Source organism: Parasteatoda tepidariorum, chromosome 6, assembly GCF_043381705.1.
Source record: "Parasteatoda tepidariorum isolate YZ-2023 chromosome 6, CAS_Ptep_4.0, whole genome shotgun sequence".
Classification (NCBI taxonomy): Eukaryota; Metazoa; Arthropoda; class Arachnida; order Araneae; family Theridiidae; genus Parasteatoda; species Parasteatoda tepidariorum.
The window spans coordinates 18,391,920-18,408,615 of NC_092209.1; the positions used below are offsets into that span (position 1 = coordinate 18,391,920).

At 28.7% G+C, this 16,696-nt stretch overlaps 1 protein-coding gene across 1 annotated transcript; it reads left to right on the top strand.

The window, feature by feature from the left end:
* Positions 1–399: 399 nt before the first annotated feature.
* Positions 400–15,756, top strand: LOC107455270 (KICSTOR complex protein ITFG2). Its single transcript, XM_016072778.3, has 13 exons — positions 400–717; positions 2,127–2,222; positions 3,631–3,672; positions 3,933–3,998; positions 4,637–4,718; positions 4,881–4,960; positions 5,072–5,131; positions 7,894–8,015; positions 10,823–10,977; positions 11,078–11,166; positions 11,966–12,083; positions 13,622–13,798; positions 15,536–15,756. Exons 1-13 carry the CDS (start codon positions 622–624, stop codon positions 15,631–15,633), a joined length of 1,281 nt encoding a protein of 426 aa, XP_015928264.1. The 5' UTR covers positions 400–621; the 3' UTR covers positions 15,634–15,756.
* The last annotated feature ends 940 nt before the right edge of the window (positions 15,757–16,696 follow it).

The following is a 16,696-nucleotide window of genomic DNA, read 5'->3' on the forward strand; positions in this document are numbered from 1 at the left end:
CATGAATACAAAACATCCTGTGCTCACCAGATTGACTGACTGAGATTTCAAGAAGTATGGTATTTGAATTGTGAGTCGATCGTTCTATTGATGAAATAAGTCATGACTATTAATATCTGGATGAATTATTGATATCTGGTCTTTAAGTTTCAATTTAAATTCACGATTGGTTCATATTTTCCATTATTAATTCTGCGTTGCCTATGGTCCATTAGTGAAAGACCTTTCACACGCATGTGACTCATGAAAGAATAAATTTCATGAAACATAATCACATTCTCCCGCGACGTCGAATGAAGGTGCAAGAAACGTATTCAGTAACTCTAGATTTTGCAGCGCTATCTATATTCAATTTATAATGGAGCAATTGAGGCCTTGTCTGTAACAGAAATTGGTAGTAAGAAACGCTTTGATCAAAACAAAAGCAAACAAGAAGCAAGCAAAAAATGATAGCTAAATTTTGTTTTGCTTCTTTTTTAACTTTTGCTTGTTATTTTTTTAAAATGTCGAAAGTATAATAAAATTGATACTTGCAATTATCAAGATTTTGAATGATCTGTGTTCCGTTCCTTTCACTGGCCCAGTTCTATAAGAGAAATATTAAATTTGAATGTATTGAAAATGCGTGCAGTATCTTTTGTATCTCGTTTAGAATTTATATTTAAGGGAAATGTCTCCAAAAATGCGGTTTGTCTGGGAGACGTTGACAATGATACTGTAAGTCTACTAGTATTTATAATGAAATACTTAATTTTTTTTTTTAAATTAAAAACTATTTCTCTTCTTATTTTATTTATTTATAAATTTTTTTTAAGTATGAAATTTGAAAAGGTAGAACGCTACTTTCTGTGTTTGCTACTGCCCTGCAGTTGTTTAATAAGAATGCCAAGAAACATTAAGACATAGTAAAATATAATATTTTTTTTTTGTATTAGTTTTGTTTATAGTGCCTCCATATGCTTTCTTGTACATTTCAAATTTTAGAATCATATTCTAGTTCATGGCTATTTACAAATCTTTTTCTCCTAATGTTACTTATTTTATTTGTAGAAAAGTTACATGCCTTTTTGCTCCAACAACCACTGTCAAGGTGCCAAAGGTTTTTTGTACCTGTTATAATTAATATATATATATATATATATCAGATACAAAATAATCTTCTGGCTAATCTCTGTCTGGTTGTTCTTGAAATTTAATGACGTTCTAGGGGCAGTTGCTGATATGGAATTCTACTGAAACCTAGAATTGTTGCAAAAGCCTGGAAATTTTTCATGTTTGCAGAAGTTTTGATAATTTATAACTTTTTGTTTGAAAAAATTCTGAGGAATCAAAATTTATTTTGTTTAGTATGAATTTCTAAATGTTTAGTTTCCAGCAGAAGTGAGCACAAATTAAACAAGTCCAAGTTAATTTTTGTTTTGAAAAAGATATCAAATTATAAACTCCAATTTTTAAAAAAGACTTATTATAATAAAAGAAAATTTTTGATGTTGTGTTTAGCAAAGCAAGAGTCGGGCAGTGTAAATGCTGAACTTTTTTTCCTTCAATAGTTTCTGGAGCTCAAAACATCATGCATCTTTTTTCCTATTAACGTTTTTATTTGTGGGTAACTATTTTCTTTTTTTAGGCAATGTAGATTTTGTTGTAATTTATAAATGTATCTTAAATTAAAAAGCTTTAATCCACAAGTCTAGTTTTTCTTTCAGAACAATAGTTTGACAATAATAATAAAAAATTATAATAAAAAAATGGGGAGATTTCCATGTTGTGATCTGTGGCTGAATAATTGCCAAGTCTTTGCAACTTCTGGGCAGCGGCTCACATAAAACTATATAATAAGAAATAAAAAAACATCACAGAAAGGGAACATGTTTTCTTTTTAAAATTTTTCTGTTTAAAATCAATTTGGTGCCTTGGCGATTGTTGTTGCTGTGTCTGGTGACGATAAGGAAATATCCCCTAAAAAAGTATGAGTAAAATAAATAAATAGAATGAAGGCCACGAAAATTTGGCCTTTTACTGTATTAACATGTACATATATATGCATTCTTAATTCATTGTTTAAAAAACTATTACACTATTTTTTATTTGGTCAAATTCTAGAATTGCTTTTTTTTTCTGTATAGAATAGTGAATTGGCAGTAGGTAACTTACAAGGAGATCTTGCTGTTTTCAAAAAAGAGCACAAGTTTCCATGGGCTGAAGCTCATGATTTGGGGATGGTAAGCTTTATTTTAAGTTTTAAAATTTTATATTGATTTTATTATTTTATTAAATTCTACAGTGTTTTGTATATTTATGTATTTTGAATTTAAAAGATATAATTTGGTTTTTAAAAATTAAAGAAGAAAATATTAATCTTAATATATTTGCTTTGATACTTATTATTGACACAATGATCAGGGCACTGAGCTGTCATAGCTGGCAGTGACTTAAAACTCTCCCATCTATCAGACTAATACCTACATGCTTGCCTGGGAAGGAATGGTGGCTGGTGTACAATACTGGCTCATGGATACAAACCTCAATGTTTTATTTTAAAATCGTGTGAATCTGAATCTCGATGTTTGATTTTAAAATTGCAAGAGGCATAAAAGTGGATTCTTCTCCTCGAGAATTTAAAAAAGATAAACTTTAATAGAAGAGGAGGATTTTTGTTCTTTTTTAATAATAATAAAAGAAAAATTGCAATGGTGATAAATTTTCTGAAAACTGCGTTCATGCATTCGTGTGTATTATACAGGTCTGTTTGGCTTAATTGCCACCATTATGCCTTTGATTTCAAAATTGTCAAGTTTTACCTTCCGTTGCTAACAGCAAGATGCAGAGGTGCTTTGGTTTTAAAACTTATTACTGATATAATGATATTGAAACACTACGAGGAAAAAAAACATGTTGACTGTTGTTAATCTCTCTCTCTCTCTTTAAAAAAAGAACTTAAGATTAAAATGAATATTAATTCATTTAGTTTGGTCTTCATGCATATGCATGACTGATATTATCTTTATTTTATTGATAAACCATAGTACCAAATATGTTTATGCAAATTGGCAAATATTTTTGGTAAATTCGAATCTATACCCAAACATCAAAGAATAGTAATTTTATTTCTTTAATTGATAAAACATTAAATTGAAAAAAATTGTTCTCCTCTTTTTAGAATAGTGTCTGAATTCAATGTCAAAGTTTATTTTGATGTAAGTAACCGAAATTTAAAGCAATTTGTGGAAAAAGCCTTTGTAGTCTTTGGTATATTGTAAGCTTCACATATCAAATCTATAATTTATATTTTCATGCTGTTTCTTTTAATAACTAATGAATTTTCGAAAAGGTTAAAATTCCAGAGGTCTTTTGTGAATTTTCGATGTTCTGGTTTGCAGTGTGTAGAAACACAACGTATTAAAACTTTTCTTTAAATTAAAATCGATATTTTTTGAAGACTTGCTTGAACGAAATAATACATTTTACAGTTACAACCTTTTCTTCAACAATGAAGTTTTTATGTGTTCATTATTTTCACAATATGTTTATATTATGTTATATTCATTCTTATTAATTAAATTATGTAAATAAAAAGATAGATTTTGTATGAAACTATCCATGCATATTTTTTTTTAATTTCTTTAATAGGTTATGGTCGTTATTATAGGTGATATTTTGAATATAGGGAAGGTAAGTACCTTTTTTTTTGTTTTTCACTATGTAAGCTTTAAATACTTTTTTATTTTTAAAATTGTTTTTCTATTTCTATTAAATATTATATTATTAATAATTATTTAATAGAAATATTTAATAATATTTGATGTCAAAATTTTGAAAGCATTCAAATTAAAAATGTTTAATATTGGTTATATATATATTGTAAGTAGCTGTTAATAATAGTTTCTTTTGTTACTCAATTTATGCTGACATGATTTTTTTAAAAATTTTAGAATTTTACTATCTGTATTAGCGGTGAAGGACTTTGTACATTGTTTGAAATTAAAAATGAGTATAATGTAAGTGCATTTTTAATGTTATTTTACCACCCTACAATGATTATTTTTTATATAATAATTTTTTTATTGTTGCATCATATTTTATACCATATATTTTATTTTTTTTACAGATTTTATATATTTTTTTTTATTTTCAAAACTTTTTGTAATTAAAAGTTTTGTATTAATGGATTAGAAATATTAGCGAACTTTGCTAATTTAGTGTTTTATAATATAGCAGTTTTATATATTATTAGCAAAAGTTTTGTTGAAAATTTCTTTGTAATTTTATTTTCCAATAATTATTTATTAAGTCTAAATTTTTTGTCAACAATTTTGCAACTATGATAATAAAAAATTACTGCCGTATTCTTAAATATGTTTTTGTTCAAATTAAAAAAAAATATTTTATAACTTTCTTCCTTAAATGCAGTAAAAAAAGAATAAAACTTTAATTTAGAATCCGGCAAAGATTTCAATATAAAAAACTGAGATTTTATCTATAGATGAAAACTATGAATTGTATAATATTATTTATTTCTCCTATGTTTATTTAATGAAAGAACTGTCATCTCAGAGAATAATATAAATTTTCTCTACAAAAAACCACAATTTTCCAGAATAGTTTATCTTAGTGATGAGATTTTCAATTTTTTTAGGAGCTAGAAAGGAGAAGTTTGTTACCCTTTTATTCCCAAAAGCTGCCTGCTAATACTAAAGTTGCACTTTTGACTGATGTTGGTAATAACCATATTTATTCTTATTTTCTTTTAAAGTTTACGTAATTTTTGTTAATGAATTTTTCATGTATTTTCTTTCCAAATTCTAGAAACTAATAATGAAATCAAAATAATAACAATGAAACATAATAATTTTAAAAATATTTTTTTTATATATTTCTAGACAATGATGGTGAACTTGAACTTATATTGGGACTTACTGATCATGTATTAAGAACATACAGGTGGGTCAAACTGGGTCAGGTAAGATATTTGTCGAGTGCTGTTCTGAATTATATTGAATCTAATTAATTTTTATATATATTTCATATATTTCATACCTATATTTATTTCATTTTTCCTATATTTTTATAGGGGCCGAATGACTTATCAGGAAAATTAGTTGGACTGCATAAATTAGAATTAGCTGATCAAGTAATTTGATTTTTTTTTATCATTATTTTAATAAGGCAAATATATTGGCTACTTTTTTTTGTAGTAAATCTTCAATGCCCTACTCTGTAAAGGAAAACAGGGATAATGCTTTCAAGATCATTGATTCCAATGAAATTTCTTTCAAAAATTACCCTTGTTTTAATGATAATAACTGTTTAATTAATCTTATTAGCTCACAGTGTCATACATGACTGTGCCTCTACTTTCCATGTCACATGATTTTCTATATTACCTAAATATATACAACTTGTAGTCCAGAAACTGAGCACTAAATTATAGATTATATTTCTTGTTTTATTTTTAAATTTCACTCAGCATTTTAAGAACACTTTTTTAAATTAAAAAAAAATTTTTTTTTGCTTCCAATGTTGAAGGTTACAAGAGACCACTCACCACAAAGGGAGGAACAATAAAAATAAACGAACACAAACAAAAATAAACGTGGTAAGAAAAGTCTATGAACCCAATAAATCTCTTGCGCGCCAGTAACGGACACACAAAGAGGTGTCCCCCAGTGGCGGGCAGAAGACGAAGGTGGTCTGCATCCATCTCCGCTTGAAGGTCACAGAGCGTACAGAAAGGGGCTTGAGCAACATGAATTCGATGGAGATGTTTGAGGAGGCAGTCTTGTCTGGTAGTCAGTCGAAACTCAGCAACTGCCCTACGTCTCGGCCACATAGGAAGATCTTTGAAATTATTCCACCAGATCTTACCAGAATTTTTCTCTGTGTATTGGTTTAAAGTGAGATTCATCATCTTTTTCTTGATTAGGTGCTTGACAAGATGGTCGGCTAACTCATTACTAGCTACACTGCAGTTTCCCGGGTACCACTGCAAAACAACTTCCTTAGAAAGCTCGAACAGACATTTTAAGAACATTGTGAGGATAACAATAATACTGGTTATTTGTTTACTAATTTAATGTGAAATAAGTTTAAAGTTTCCCATAAATTATTATACAATCATAAAATAATTATTATACAATTTTAATAGAATGTTATTAGTAAAAAAGTTAGAGTATTATTTTGAAATTTCCAACAGAATTTGCATTATTTTTTTTCAGACAGTTTAAATTTTATAAAAAAAGAACCAGTGTTATTTTTTCGTTAAAATAACATGGGTATTAACGTGTTAAAAGATTTCTTTAATTTTAACATTTTTATTAAGGTCTAATTTAAATCTTAATCAGCATAAGTTTTTATGATACAAATTAAAATCAGCAGGAAAAAATTAAAAATTAATAACAGTCTTTTAAAGTAAACTTCAAATGAAGAAAATATAATATAAAGTTATTTCATTTGTTGAGTACAATTGTTTTTATTTTAACCAACATGTGTGATGCCAATCTTCATGGTACCTTTTTCATTTCTTAGCAAAAACTGTCATAATAAAATCCCAAAACTTCCCTCCTGCAAATGAGACATCGTTTGTGAATGGCCACATATAAGTTGATTTGAATTTATTGTTATCATTTTTTTGCTGTTATAAATATCACTGCTTGTTTATCTTTACTAACAACAAGCTTACATTGAGGTTGGGGTAGCCTGGTTGGTAGGGCACTGAGCCCATATTCAAGAGTTCGTGGGTTCGATCCTCGCCGGCCGAAGGCTCCCAGTGTAGTAAATGGTGACTGATGCACGTTAAATCTGTCGTGTCGCAAAGTCCTTCATGCTTCCATAACAAAATCACTACCTCTGGGGGTACTGATCCAGGAGTTTCCTTGTCTTCTGAATTCGTTCAAAATTACTAGGCTACCGAATTGAACATCAGTAGTAATAAACCCAAAAAAATTGGGTTGACGGATATAAAATATTAAAAAAAATACAGAAGCAATCTTACATTTTAACATACACATGGGTGCCATTATTCAGTCCTGGGGACAGAAATCAGTCTTGAGAAAAAAGCAGTGAGACTAAATTTCATCAATTAATCTCTTTTCCATTTGCTTTTAATTTAAAATGTTCTTTTTTTCCTTAAAAATGTTGATTTTATACCAACAATTTCTATTTATTTTTTTAGTTAATTTTATGCAAATATTATATTTTAACGAAAACATTGTTATTTTTCATAATTATTGTGAAGTGATCTAGTGATGATGTCGCCGCACCACAATGAAATAATGAGATTGACTGAACTTCAGTGCCTACTTTGTTAAACAAAATTTATACTACTGTTGTATCTAAATCTGTTTGAGTTTTCATTTTTCTCTAACATTTTGAAATGCTGAACAAAGTTAAGATTATTTTTTTTATTGAATTAAATTTATAGAGACAAGAAGTAAATAATTATTTATTAGTAAATATATATTTATATTTATTTAAGCAAAATAAAAAAAAGTAGACATATGGATAGCTTCATGAAAAAATTAGTGGTTTATTATCCAGTGATTGGTACAAAAAGATCTAAAAGGTTAACTACTATTTTTATTTTGTTTACCGTGAAAAAATTAAATGAACGAAGTGAAAAAAAATCAAATCATTGATTTGATGTATGTGCTATTATTATCGAAAGATACATTTTTCAGTCGGTAAGCTATAAATTTCTGAAAATTGTGGTAAATAACGGTGGATCATGTTAATTGGCCAAAAAATAAGTCCAGTCTTGAATTCTTTTTAGAGTGGCACCCATACATACATTATAACAATAGCAAATAGCTACAACAATAAACTTTGACTTACCAGTTTCAGTTTATTTATAAGAAACATAGAAATTTAACAGTATGATTTTTTTAATGTTATTAGATTGGCTCTATATCATTAAATCCCTCAAATAATGGAAGTCCATTCATATTGGTTGCACAGTCAGGTGGTACTTACATGCATTTCCAGTGTTTGCTTGAAAATGATGAAATTGATGAGAATGGGTATGCTTTTTTTTAATTTTTATTTTTACAGATGCACATATATTTTTTTAAACCTAATTACATTTTGTGTAATTTCAATTTTGAAATGAAAAATAGGCGTATATTAAGAGCCCTTTTCTTTCACTATTTTGGTTTTTAGATTATGTTTTTGATTTTTGTTTTTCTTGATGTTTTTTAGTCTTAACAAATTTGATAAATTGTTTTGGTTATCAATTTTAAAATGGGAAAATAGTCACATAAACCTGATTAAGAGGTTTAACCTAATTAAGAGGTATTTACCATTTCGCATTTTAAGTTACATTTTTTGATTTTTAGTTTTGTTGATATTTTTTAGTCTTAACGAAACACTTTTGAGGGTAGAGCATGTTGCCTTTAAAAAATACTTGGAAAATAAATACTTTGTTTTATGAGGATGGGGAAAATAGGGCTATGTAACATTTAGATCTTCTTTTTTGTTTCCTCAAAGTATCAAAGCAATACATTTATGAGTTTAGTAACTTTGGATTAGTAATTTTATGTTGTACATTTGTTAATGTTTTGATTTGTAAAAAAATTACTTTATATTTGTTTTAACTAATGAAAATCAATTTTAATAAAGCTGAAAAGTTCTTGTAATATAAATGAACCTGAAACATAGATATTTTTCAAAAATACAAAAACAGACAAAGGTAAAATATTAAACAACATTTCTAAAGTGTATTATTTTTATGAATGTATTAGTAAATGTATTTATAATTTTTTCAGAAAAAAAAAATCCTTTGAAATTCTATGTTATTTTTTCTCCAATTCTGATTGAATGAGGACCTTGTGTTTAACATCGTTTTAAGATAGGTAGAAGAAGAAACAACTATCAATTTATTGGTGAATGTTACAAGCCAATGAATAAAAAGATGTTCATTACTCCCCTTCCCTCTACACTGTACCCTTTTGAAGGTTGAGTTCAGTTGAAAGATAAGAGGCCTCATAAAATCAAAATCAAAACTGATTACAAAAGCTCAAAATGTGTAATGTAACACATTTATGTAAACGCATTCTAAAGTTCGCATTTAAAATTACTTTGCATTATCAAGTATTTAAGCGGTAAAGTTTTTTTAACTGCCTATTTTACTTTAACTGCCTATGTACTGCTTACTACTATTATAATTTGTACTCTTACTTCTATTACAATTATTACTCTTACTATTTCATTTTTTGATTAAATACTTGATTAAATTTGATTAAAAACCTAATTTCCTCGTTTCTGTGAAATTTAACATACCTACGGTGCAAAAAAATTTATTTCTCAGGTTTTGCATCCAAGAAAATATTTATTCAAATACATAATAATCGTGTATGTTACGCTTTTTTATTTAGTTTTTTTTTCTTTTTCTAAGTGTTTTGTAAATATAATTAAGCATGTGTGTATCAGAAATTTTCTCGAAGAAGTTCTCTTATTTAACTTTTTGAAACCACTCATTTTGGACAAAATTATTTTCATTTGTAAATTTTAAAATGCATAAAAGAGGGAATGAATATCATGTTTTATTTAAATACCTTGAATTGAGTATTGCATTAGCGGAAAAGAAAAAAAAATTAATTTCAGATTATCAAGAATTTTTTGTTGTTAATTTATCACAGAATTAAATTTAAAGGAAAAAACAATCTTGTTTCTGGTTAAGTTTGAAAAAGTTTCTGATTAAAAGAAGATTCAAAATTATATGTAATAAGCATTATTTGTAATGCTTGTTATTTTGCTTTTTAATATTAAAAAAGCTTTGATAAAAATCTGACAGTAATATTTAATATTCCTTCAAACATGAAAGAGTCCTACATAAAATTTTTATAAAGTTGTGGCCTGCCATGTGACTAGTGTTTTTAATTGTAGCCCCTGGCCTCATGTAAGTTGGAAACCCCTGCTATATATATATATTCAGGATCAGTGCTAATGTAATATCACTGCTATACTACGTATCTATTTAGAATCTGCATATAAAAAAACTTTTAAAATTTTAGGAATAAAATGAGCTGGCAGTTTTTTGAAATGATTTTTTATGGATATATACAGAGTTCTCCGTAGGAATAGAAGAGAGCATGGCTCTGCCTCTCAGAAAAGGGCACTCATTCTACATTGTAAAAATTTATTAAAATATGTAATCCTATGTAATAAATGGATTCGATTCTCAACGATTTTTAAATTACAGTCTTATACTATTTTATGTGTATATTTCAAAAAATAATTCTCTCTCATAAACAGAAAAAGAGAAAAATTTGTTTATAAAAATAATTAAAGGCATGCTAATCGGCAATCTCTGGGCATACATTTTTTTCAAAAAAAGTAAACAGAAAAAAATATTAATTGATAAGCAACTTGAAAGAAATTGAATTTAAACTGAAAATTATGAGAAAATAGACAATTAAAGCTCCATGTTTTTTAAAAAAAAGTTATTTATTTGAAAAAGAATTTTAAAAATTAGAACCATTAAAAATTTATTAATATGAGAAGAAAGGGATACTTATAAAAATTTAACGAGTTGAGAATAATCCTAACAATGTAAATATTTGTAATAGTAATTTGAATTAAACCTATGTATATAATTTTACTAATGGATAATTGTTATTTAAATAGTCAATGAATTTTTTAAAAAATGAAATGAAAAAGAAACGTTTTTAAGGGATGACGACTTATTTTTACAGAAAGGGTAAAGAGGGTGAATATATGGGGATCAAAGGGTAGACTGCCGTTCTAAAACTGCTTAGGCGTTGTTATTCTTTTTAATTTATGTTTGATTACATTATTTCAAAATAAATTTTTATTTTCTAATTTTTAGTCCTGATTCCTTAAAACTAACGACTCCTGTGCATCATGCTCTTGCTTCTAGTCGAATGCGAAATCCAAATATTTCATCTGAAATTTTAGGCGGTATATGTGGAGTCCGAAATGGAAAGCCTACAGATTCTTTAATTGCTGTAGCAACTTTAGATGGTAAAGTTCAATAGCTGTCACTTTGTTTTTTTCATTGAGAAACTATGGTATATAAGATATATTTACTGTCTTTTTTTTCTGTTTGATTTGTCTTTTGTAGGGACATTAATGCTAGTTGATGGTGATGAAATTCTGTGGTCTTTTCAAGTTGATCATCAGCTTTTTGCCATTACAAAACTAGACCTTATTGTAAGTAAATATCAAAATATTAAATCTTAGCTTGTAGGAGTTTTGTAAGTCAGGATTGGGCATTCTTCCAGGAAAAACCATTTTTTGTAAAACAACTAAAGAAACTGAATGAAATATGAGAAGCCGGAACTAGCTATAGAGAGTACAATTAAAATATATAAAATTTTCTAAGCTGTGTTTTAAATCAGATTATATAACAAAATATAACTAAATGTGTCAAACTATATTAATTAAATTTAATTTAAAGTTTAAAATTTAAATAAGAAAATGAATAACTATATTATTGAAACCTAAGTATTTTGTATTGATGGATTTCCTCTGTCCGTGATACTTGTATAATATCATCCTGCTATGAGCCAATGAAATTTTTTTTCCAGTTTTGTGCTCATTTCAACACATTCGGTTTTATGCATGTAACGTCGAAGGAAAGCTGATTAATAGCTTCAACCAGAATGTAGCTATCATTGTAAATGGCTAAGGTTCTATCCCTGGTGGTAGCTTGAAGGCCACCTCAACTTCATATTAATAGACACCAATTTGTCTGGGTTGTAATGGCAGCTAGTGCGCAATTCTAACCACATTGCTACCATCATGCAATGAAATTGAATCATGAGTTGAATTGGTCATGAAATTGTCGAGCCTTTTTCTTCATGAACTCCCATGTCCACAGCTTTGCAATTACCAAATTGCATTCTTTTCTTTTTAAGATTTGGCTAATCTTGTTTTTTAAAAACATACTTAGAATTATTTTTTCAGTTTTTAGAGATGTATTAATTTTATAAATTAATTGTAATTATAGGGTAATGGAGAAGAAGGTGTAATAGCATGTGCTTGGGATGGTCAAACTTATATGGTAAACCAAGAGAAGCAATCTGTAAGGTTTCAATTTGATGAACCAGTTTCTGCATTCACTTCAGGTTTTTATTTAATTTATTATTTTTTTTATTTAATTTCAAACGAGGCAATGCATAAAAAAAAATTTACGGCCTTTAAAATTGTTGAAGTTTTTTTTATGTACATTTAAAAAAAATACAAAAAATATGTATGAAAACTTAATTGTAATTCATCACACTAGCTACTAAGTTTCAATCTCACCATATTTTTTCAAAATACCCTGATTTCAGATAATGGCCTCTTACTCATTACTTATTAAGTGTACCTAATATTTAACTATTAATTGCACCTAATATTTAGGCCATGGTACCCCAGTGGTTAGAATCAGAATCTGATTCGGAGGGGTCAGGTTTTGATCCTGGACTCCGCTAAGACTCACCGAGAGCATGCAATACGTGGGCTCGAATAATCTGTGAATTCGAAAGTCCTGTGGTTGGTCTCTGAATAATACCATGGGTACAGGGATCGGGATGAAATTTCCTTCCCCTTCAGATATATGTCTAAATTGAGGAAGTGGACTCATAAATGAGTGGCTGCCATCTATATGTGGGGTTCTCAGCTAAGACTTATTTTCAGCCTTGTGGTGCTCTTTTGTCAAGCAAAAGGCGCACCTTCCTGACTAAGGCCAATGGTTGGGGAGAATGGCTTGTTCAAGGGTCATTAGAAACAACAACTCCTAATATTTCTGATAAGCATTTGAGAGCAGGGGTCTGTCCAGGCAGAATTTANATGGCCTCTTACTCATTACTTATTAAGTGTACCTAATATTTACCTATTAATTGCACCTAATATTTAGGCCATGGTACCCCAGTGGTTAGAATCAGAATCTGATTCGGAGGGGTCAGGTTTTGATCCTGGACTCCGCTAAGACTCACCGAGAACATGCAATACGTGGGCTCGAATAATCTGTGAATTCGAAAGTCCTGTGGTTGGTCTCTGAATAATACCATGGGTACAGGGATCGGGATGAAATTTCCTTCCCCTTCAGATATATGTCTAAATTGAGGAAGTGGACTCATAAATGAGTGGCTGCCATCTATATGTGGGGTTCTCAGCTAAGACTTATTTTCAGCCTTGTGGTGCTCTTTTGTCAAGCAAAAGGCTAAGGCCAATGGTTGGGGAGAATGGCTTGTTCAAGGGTCATTAGAAACAACAACTCCTAATATTTCTGATAACAAGCATTTGAGAACAGGGGTCTGTCCAGGCACTACCGTTAAGTGGTGCCTTCACAAATTCAACTTTAGGAAATGCAGTAGTTTTGCAAAATATAGATTTTTAAAATGTTATTTTTCTATCCTGTAAGAAGCGATAAATCCATATTTTTGTGTTGATTTTTCAAATAAGTACCTCTCACAGATATAATTTTCACAAATTATGTCTAAATTTTCACAAAATAAGTACCTCTCAGTAAAACCTAGACAGACCCCTGGAGAAAAACTTAGAAAGTTTAAATCTGCTGTTATTTGTTTGATAAAATCATAATGCTCTTAAATTGACTATTCTATTAGCATATGAATGTATTTTTTATTTTCAAATATCTTAAACTATCTGTTATTTTTAGGGAAATATTCTGTTTCTAGTGGTTCTTCTGTACCAGCTATTGTATATGCAACATTTAGTGACAGAGTTTTCTTATATAGTGATATCCAACTTCCTTCATTTAGTATATGTAATTTTCTTGAAACTATGGAAAAACAACCTGATTCTTCAGATTTACTCACCCAGTTTCCAATCAACAGTAAGTTTAACAATGTTTTTAGATTGCTATGGATGCTTATATAATTTTCTAGTGTTGCCTCTGAATGTATCTAATCATCTGATTTCTAATGGTGTTCAGCTGATTTTTTTTATTTTACAAGGAAACTTACCAAATTTTATGATTTTCAGTATATGTAGTAATATTTTATGTTTTCATTGATTAGTGTCTATATGTATGCATGTATGTTACAAATTTTTTTGCAATGATTGTTTGCTTTACTTGGAGAAGTTTATTGCTGCTTGGATGAGTTATATTTTTAAATCAAAGTATTTTTTGTGTTTTTTTCTTATTAAGCATTATTATTCCATAAGTATAAAATCCATAATGTACTAAGTATTATTCATATAAAATGAAAAATCATTAAACTGTGAAAAATGATTGCTACAAATTGAAAAAAGTAATTAAATTAAATTATTTCTCAAATAGTAATTTTGTTTATTGCACAAAATATTTTATTTAAAGCATCAGCTATATAGACTATTACTGTGGATTTTTTTTCAATGATACTACAAATTTTAATCCTGAAAACTAATTTATTTGCGACACTTATTATTTTCTATAAAAATGCTGCAATTGCAATTATCGAAAGAATTGTATTTAAATTTCTGGGATTGAGTCAGGTACAACAGTCATTACAAAGACATCAAAAAAGGAATTCTAGGATTACAAAATTGTATTCTGAAAATTATTGGAATTGGTTTTTAACTGTTTTTGAGAAAAGTAAATAATTTCAATTTGTGTCAATCTGAGAAACTTGACTCGTATTAGGGCCATAATCAATCGCTCCGTGTCTTTATTCAAAACTTCTTTGAAGTTACAGTTCCAGTTCAAGGTATGAATTTATCTTCTAGGTGATTGATATCAGTAAAATCGTTTCACTGTGATTCGAACTAACAAAAGCAAAACGAAATTTTTTACTACATTTCAAAATTATTTTCGTGCATTAAAAAGTTAGTGTTATTTGTTAAGTTGCAAGATCCTATATTTCTTTTTCAATGAACCTGTAATTTAATAAGCTTTTCGATTTTGAAATGGGTATGATAACCAACAAGAAAAAAAAGCTTTAAAGAAATCATATTGCAACAATTGCTACAAAAAAAGTGTGAATGTTATATTGTAATATTTATCTTTATCAGTTGTATTACCTAAAGACTCAACCAGCTCAATCCTTAACTTGTTTAAAAAATGTATCACATCTATAGTCACACTTATTTTAAATAATTTTTTAAAATTTTTTATTTAAGGGGGAGTTTGAATTCCGTATAACTTTACCCAGTTCAATCTTAAACTTGTTTTAAAAATGCATTGCATCAATAGTCACGCTTATTTTGAATAATTTTTTTATTTAAGGGACAGTTTAAATTTTGCACAATTTTACAATCTTGTGTCCATTCAAAACAGTAGTCACACTGTCGCGGAATGCGACGAGATGGCGCTCTCCTATTAATTTAATTACATATTTTTCTTTGTGTGTCATTATAATTTTGATTTAATTAAATGAATGTTGAAGGGGAAATGTCAGCCCTTATAATACTATCTTCGTATCTTCATATCATAATCTATTAAAGTTTGTTTTGTTTTAAAATAATGTGTTTTGTTAATTAATTTGAACCACCGATCTGTGCTTAATTAATCCGTTTTCACACACTATATTTTTATGTTTATTTTACGATTTTGTTTAAAATAATTTTCTTAAAATATGTATTTGTGTTCTAGGAGAAGACAAAAGGCATCTTCGTTCATTGTTTTCATATTGCCTCTATGATTTTCCTAATTCAAACAATGAAGAAGAATTAAAAGATATTGAAAGCTGATATTAAGTTTAATTAAATACTTACAGATTATATGATATTTTACCTATAATTTATTTTTATAACCTATTTTGTTCATCATAGTTGTACTATTCTGTGAAATTAAAAAATATTTTTTAATCAAAACTGTTTTTCTTTTGTTTTTAAACACAAACAATTTTAAATTTATATCCTGTAAATATTTTCCTAACTTCAGTACGGAAAAGAAGCATTTGGTAATTATTTATTATTTATGGTATATTTTAAAATGTTGCCACTTTCTGATTGTTTCTTTTTTCTTGATTGGCAGGCATGAACATATTGTTTTCTTAAAAATATTTCTCAGTATGCCTAGCATGTGTAGGTTGTAGTTGCTTCATGTGTATAATGGCTATTTCACTACTTAAGTATCAAGATTCTGCTGTTATTTTCCTTTATCTTTGCAAAGAAAAGAGAAAATGATTCTGCTAATTTCAGATTTGAAATTTTCACGCCAGAATCAGGTACTTTATTTTTATATTTTATAACCGTCGTTAAATAGCCGATTTTGGGTTTAATGACTACTAATGTTCAACTCCATAGCCTTGTACTTTTGAACTAATCCAGAAGACCAGGAAACTCCTAGATCAGTACCCCCAGATGTATGATTTGTTATGGGAACGTGGAGGACTTTATGACTTGACATATTTTGACGTGCATCAGTCACCATTTCTACACGGGGAGGCTTCGGCCAGCGGGGATCGAACCCACGACCTCTTGGACATGGGCCCAGTGCCCTACCAACCAGGCCATCCCGGCCCTTAAATCAAGTACTTGTAAAAATGCAACAAAAAAGAACTATTCCACATGATCTAGTTGCAGGTTAGATCAAGTGCGGGGGCCTAAAAATCTACAAAAACTGTAATACAAGATGAAGACTAAAGTCTGTGTCAGTTGGCACACATCTGAAAGACCTTCTCTTGTACGAAGGTGAGGTCTTTGAGGGGATCACTTGCAAGCTTAGTAATGGTGGACTGAACGAATTTATCAGCCGTGATGGTAAGGGCACCACCCTGGGCCTGCCTATAATACCCAAAGATGCTTTGGA

Bases quoted from the DNA above. Each gene is read 5' to 3' on its own strand.
- LOC107455270 (XM_016072778.3), top strand. From the start codon at position 622: ATGCGTGCAGTATCTTTTGTATCTCGTTTAGAATTTATATTTAAGGGA. The intron at 11,167-11,965 runs GTAAGTAAATAT...TTGTAATTATAG, and splicing joins TTACAAAACTAGACCTTATT to GGTAATGGAGAAGAAGGTGT. The intron at 13,799-15,535 runs GTAAGTTTAACA...TTTGTGTTCTAG, and splicing joins CACCCAGTTTCCAATCAACA to GAGAAGACAAAAGGCATCTT.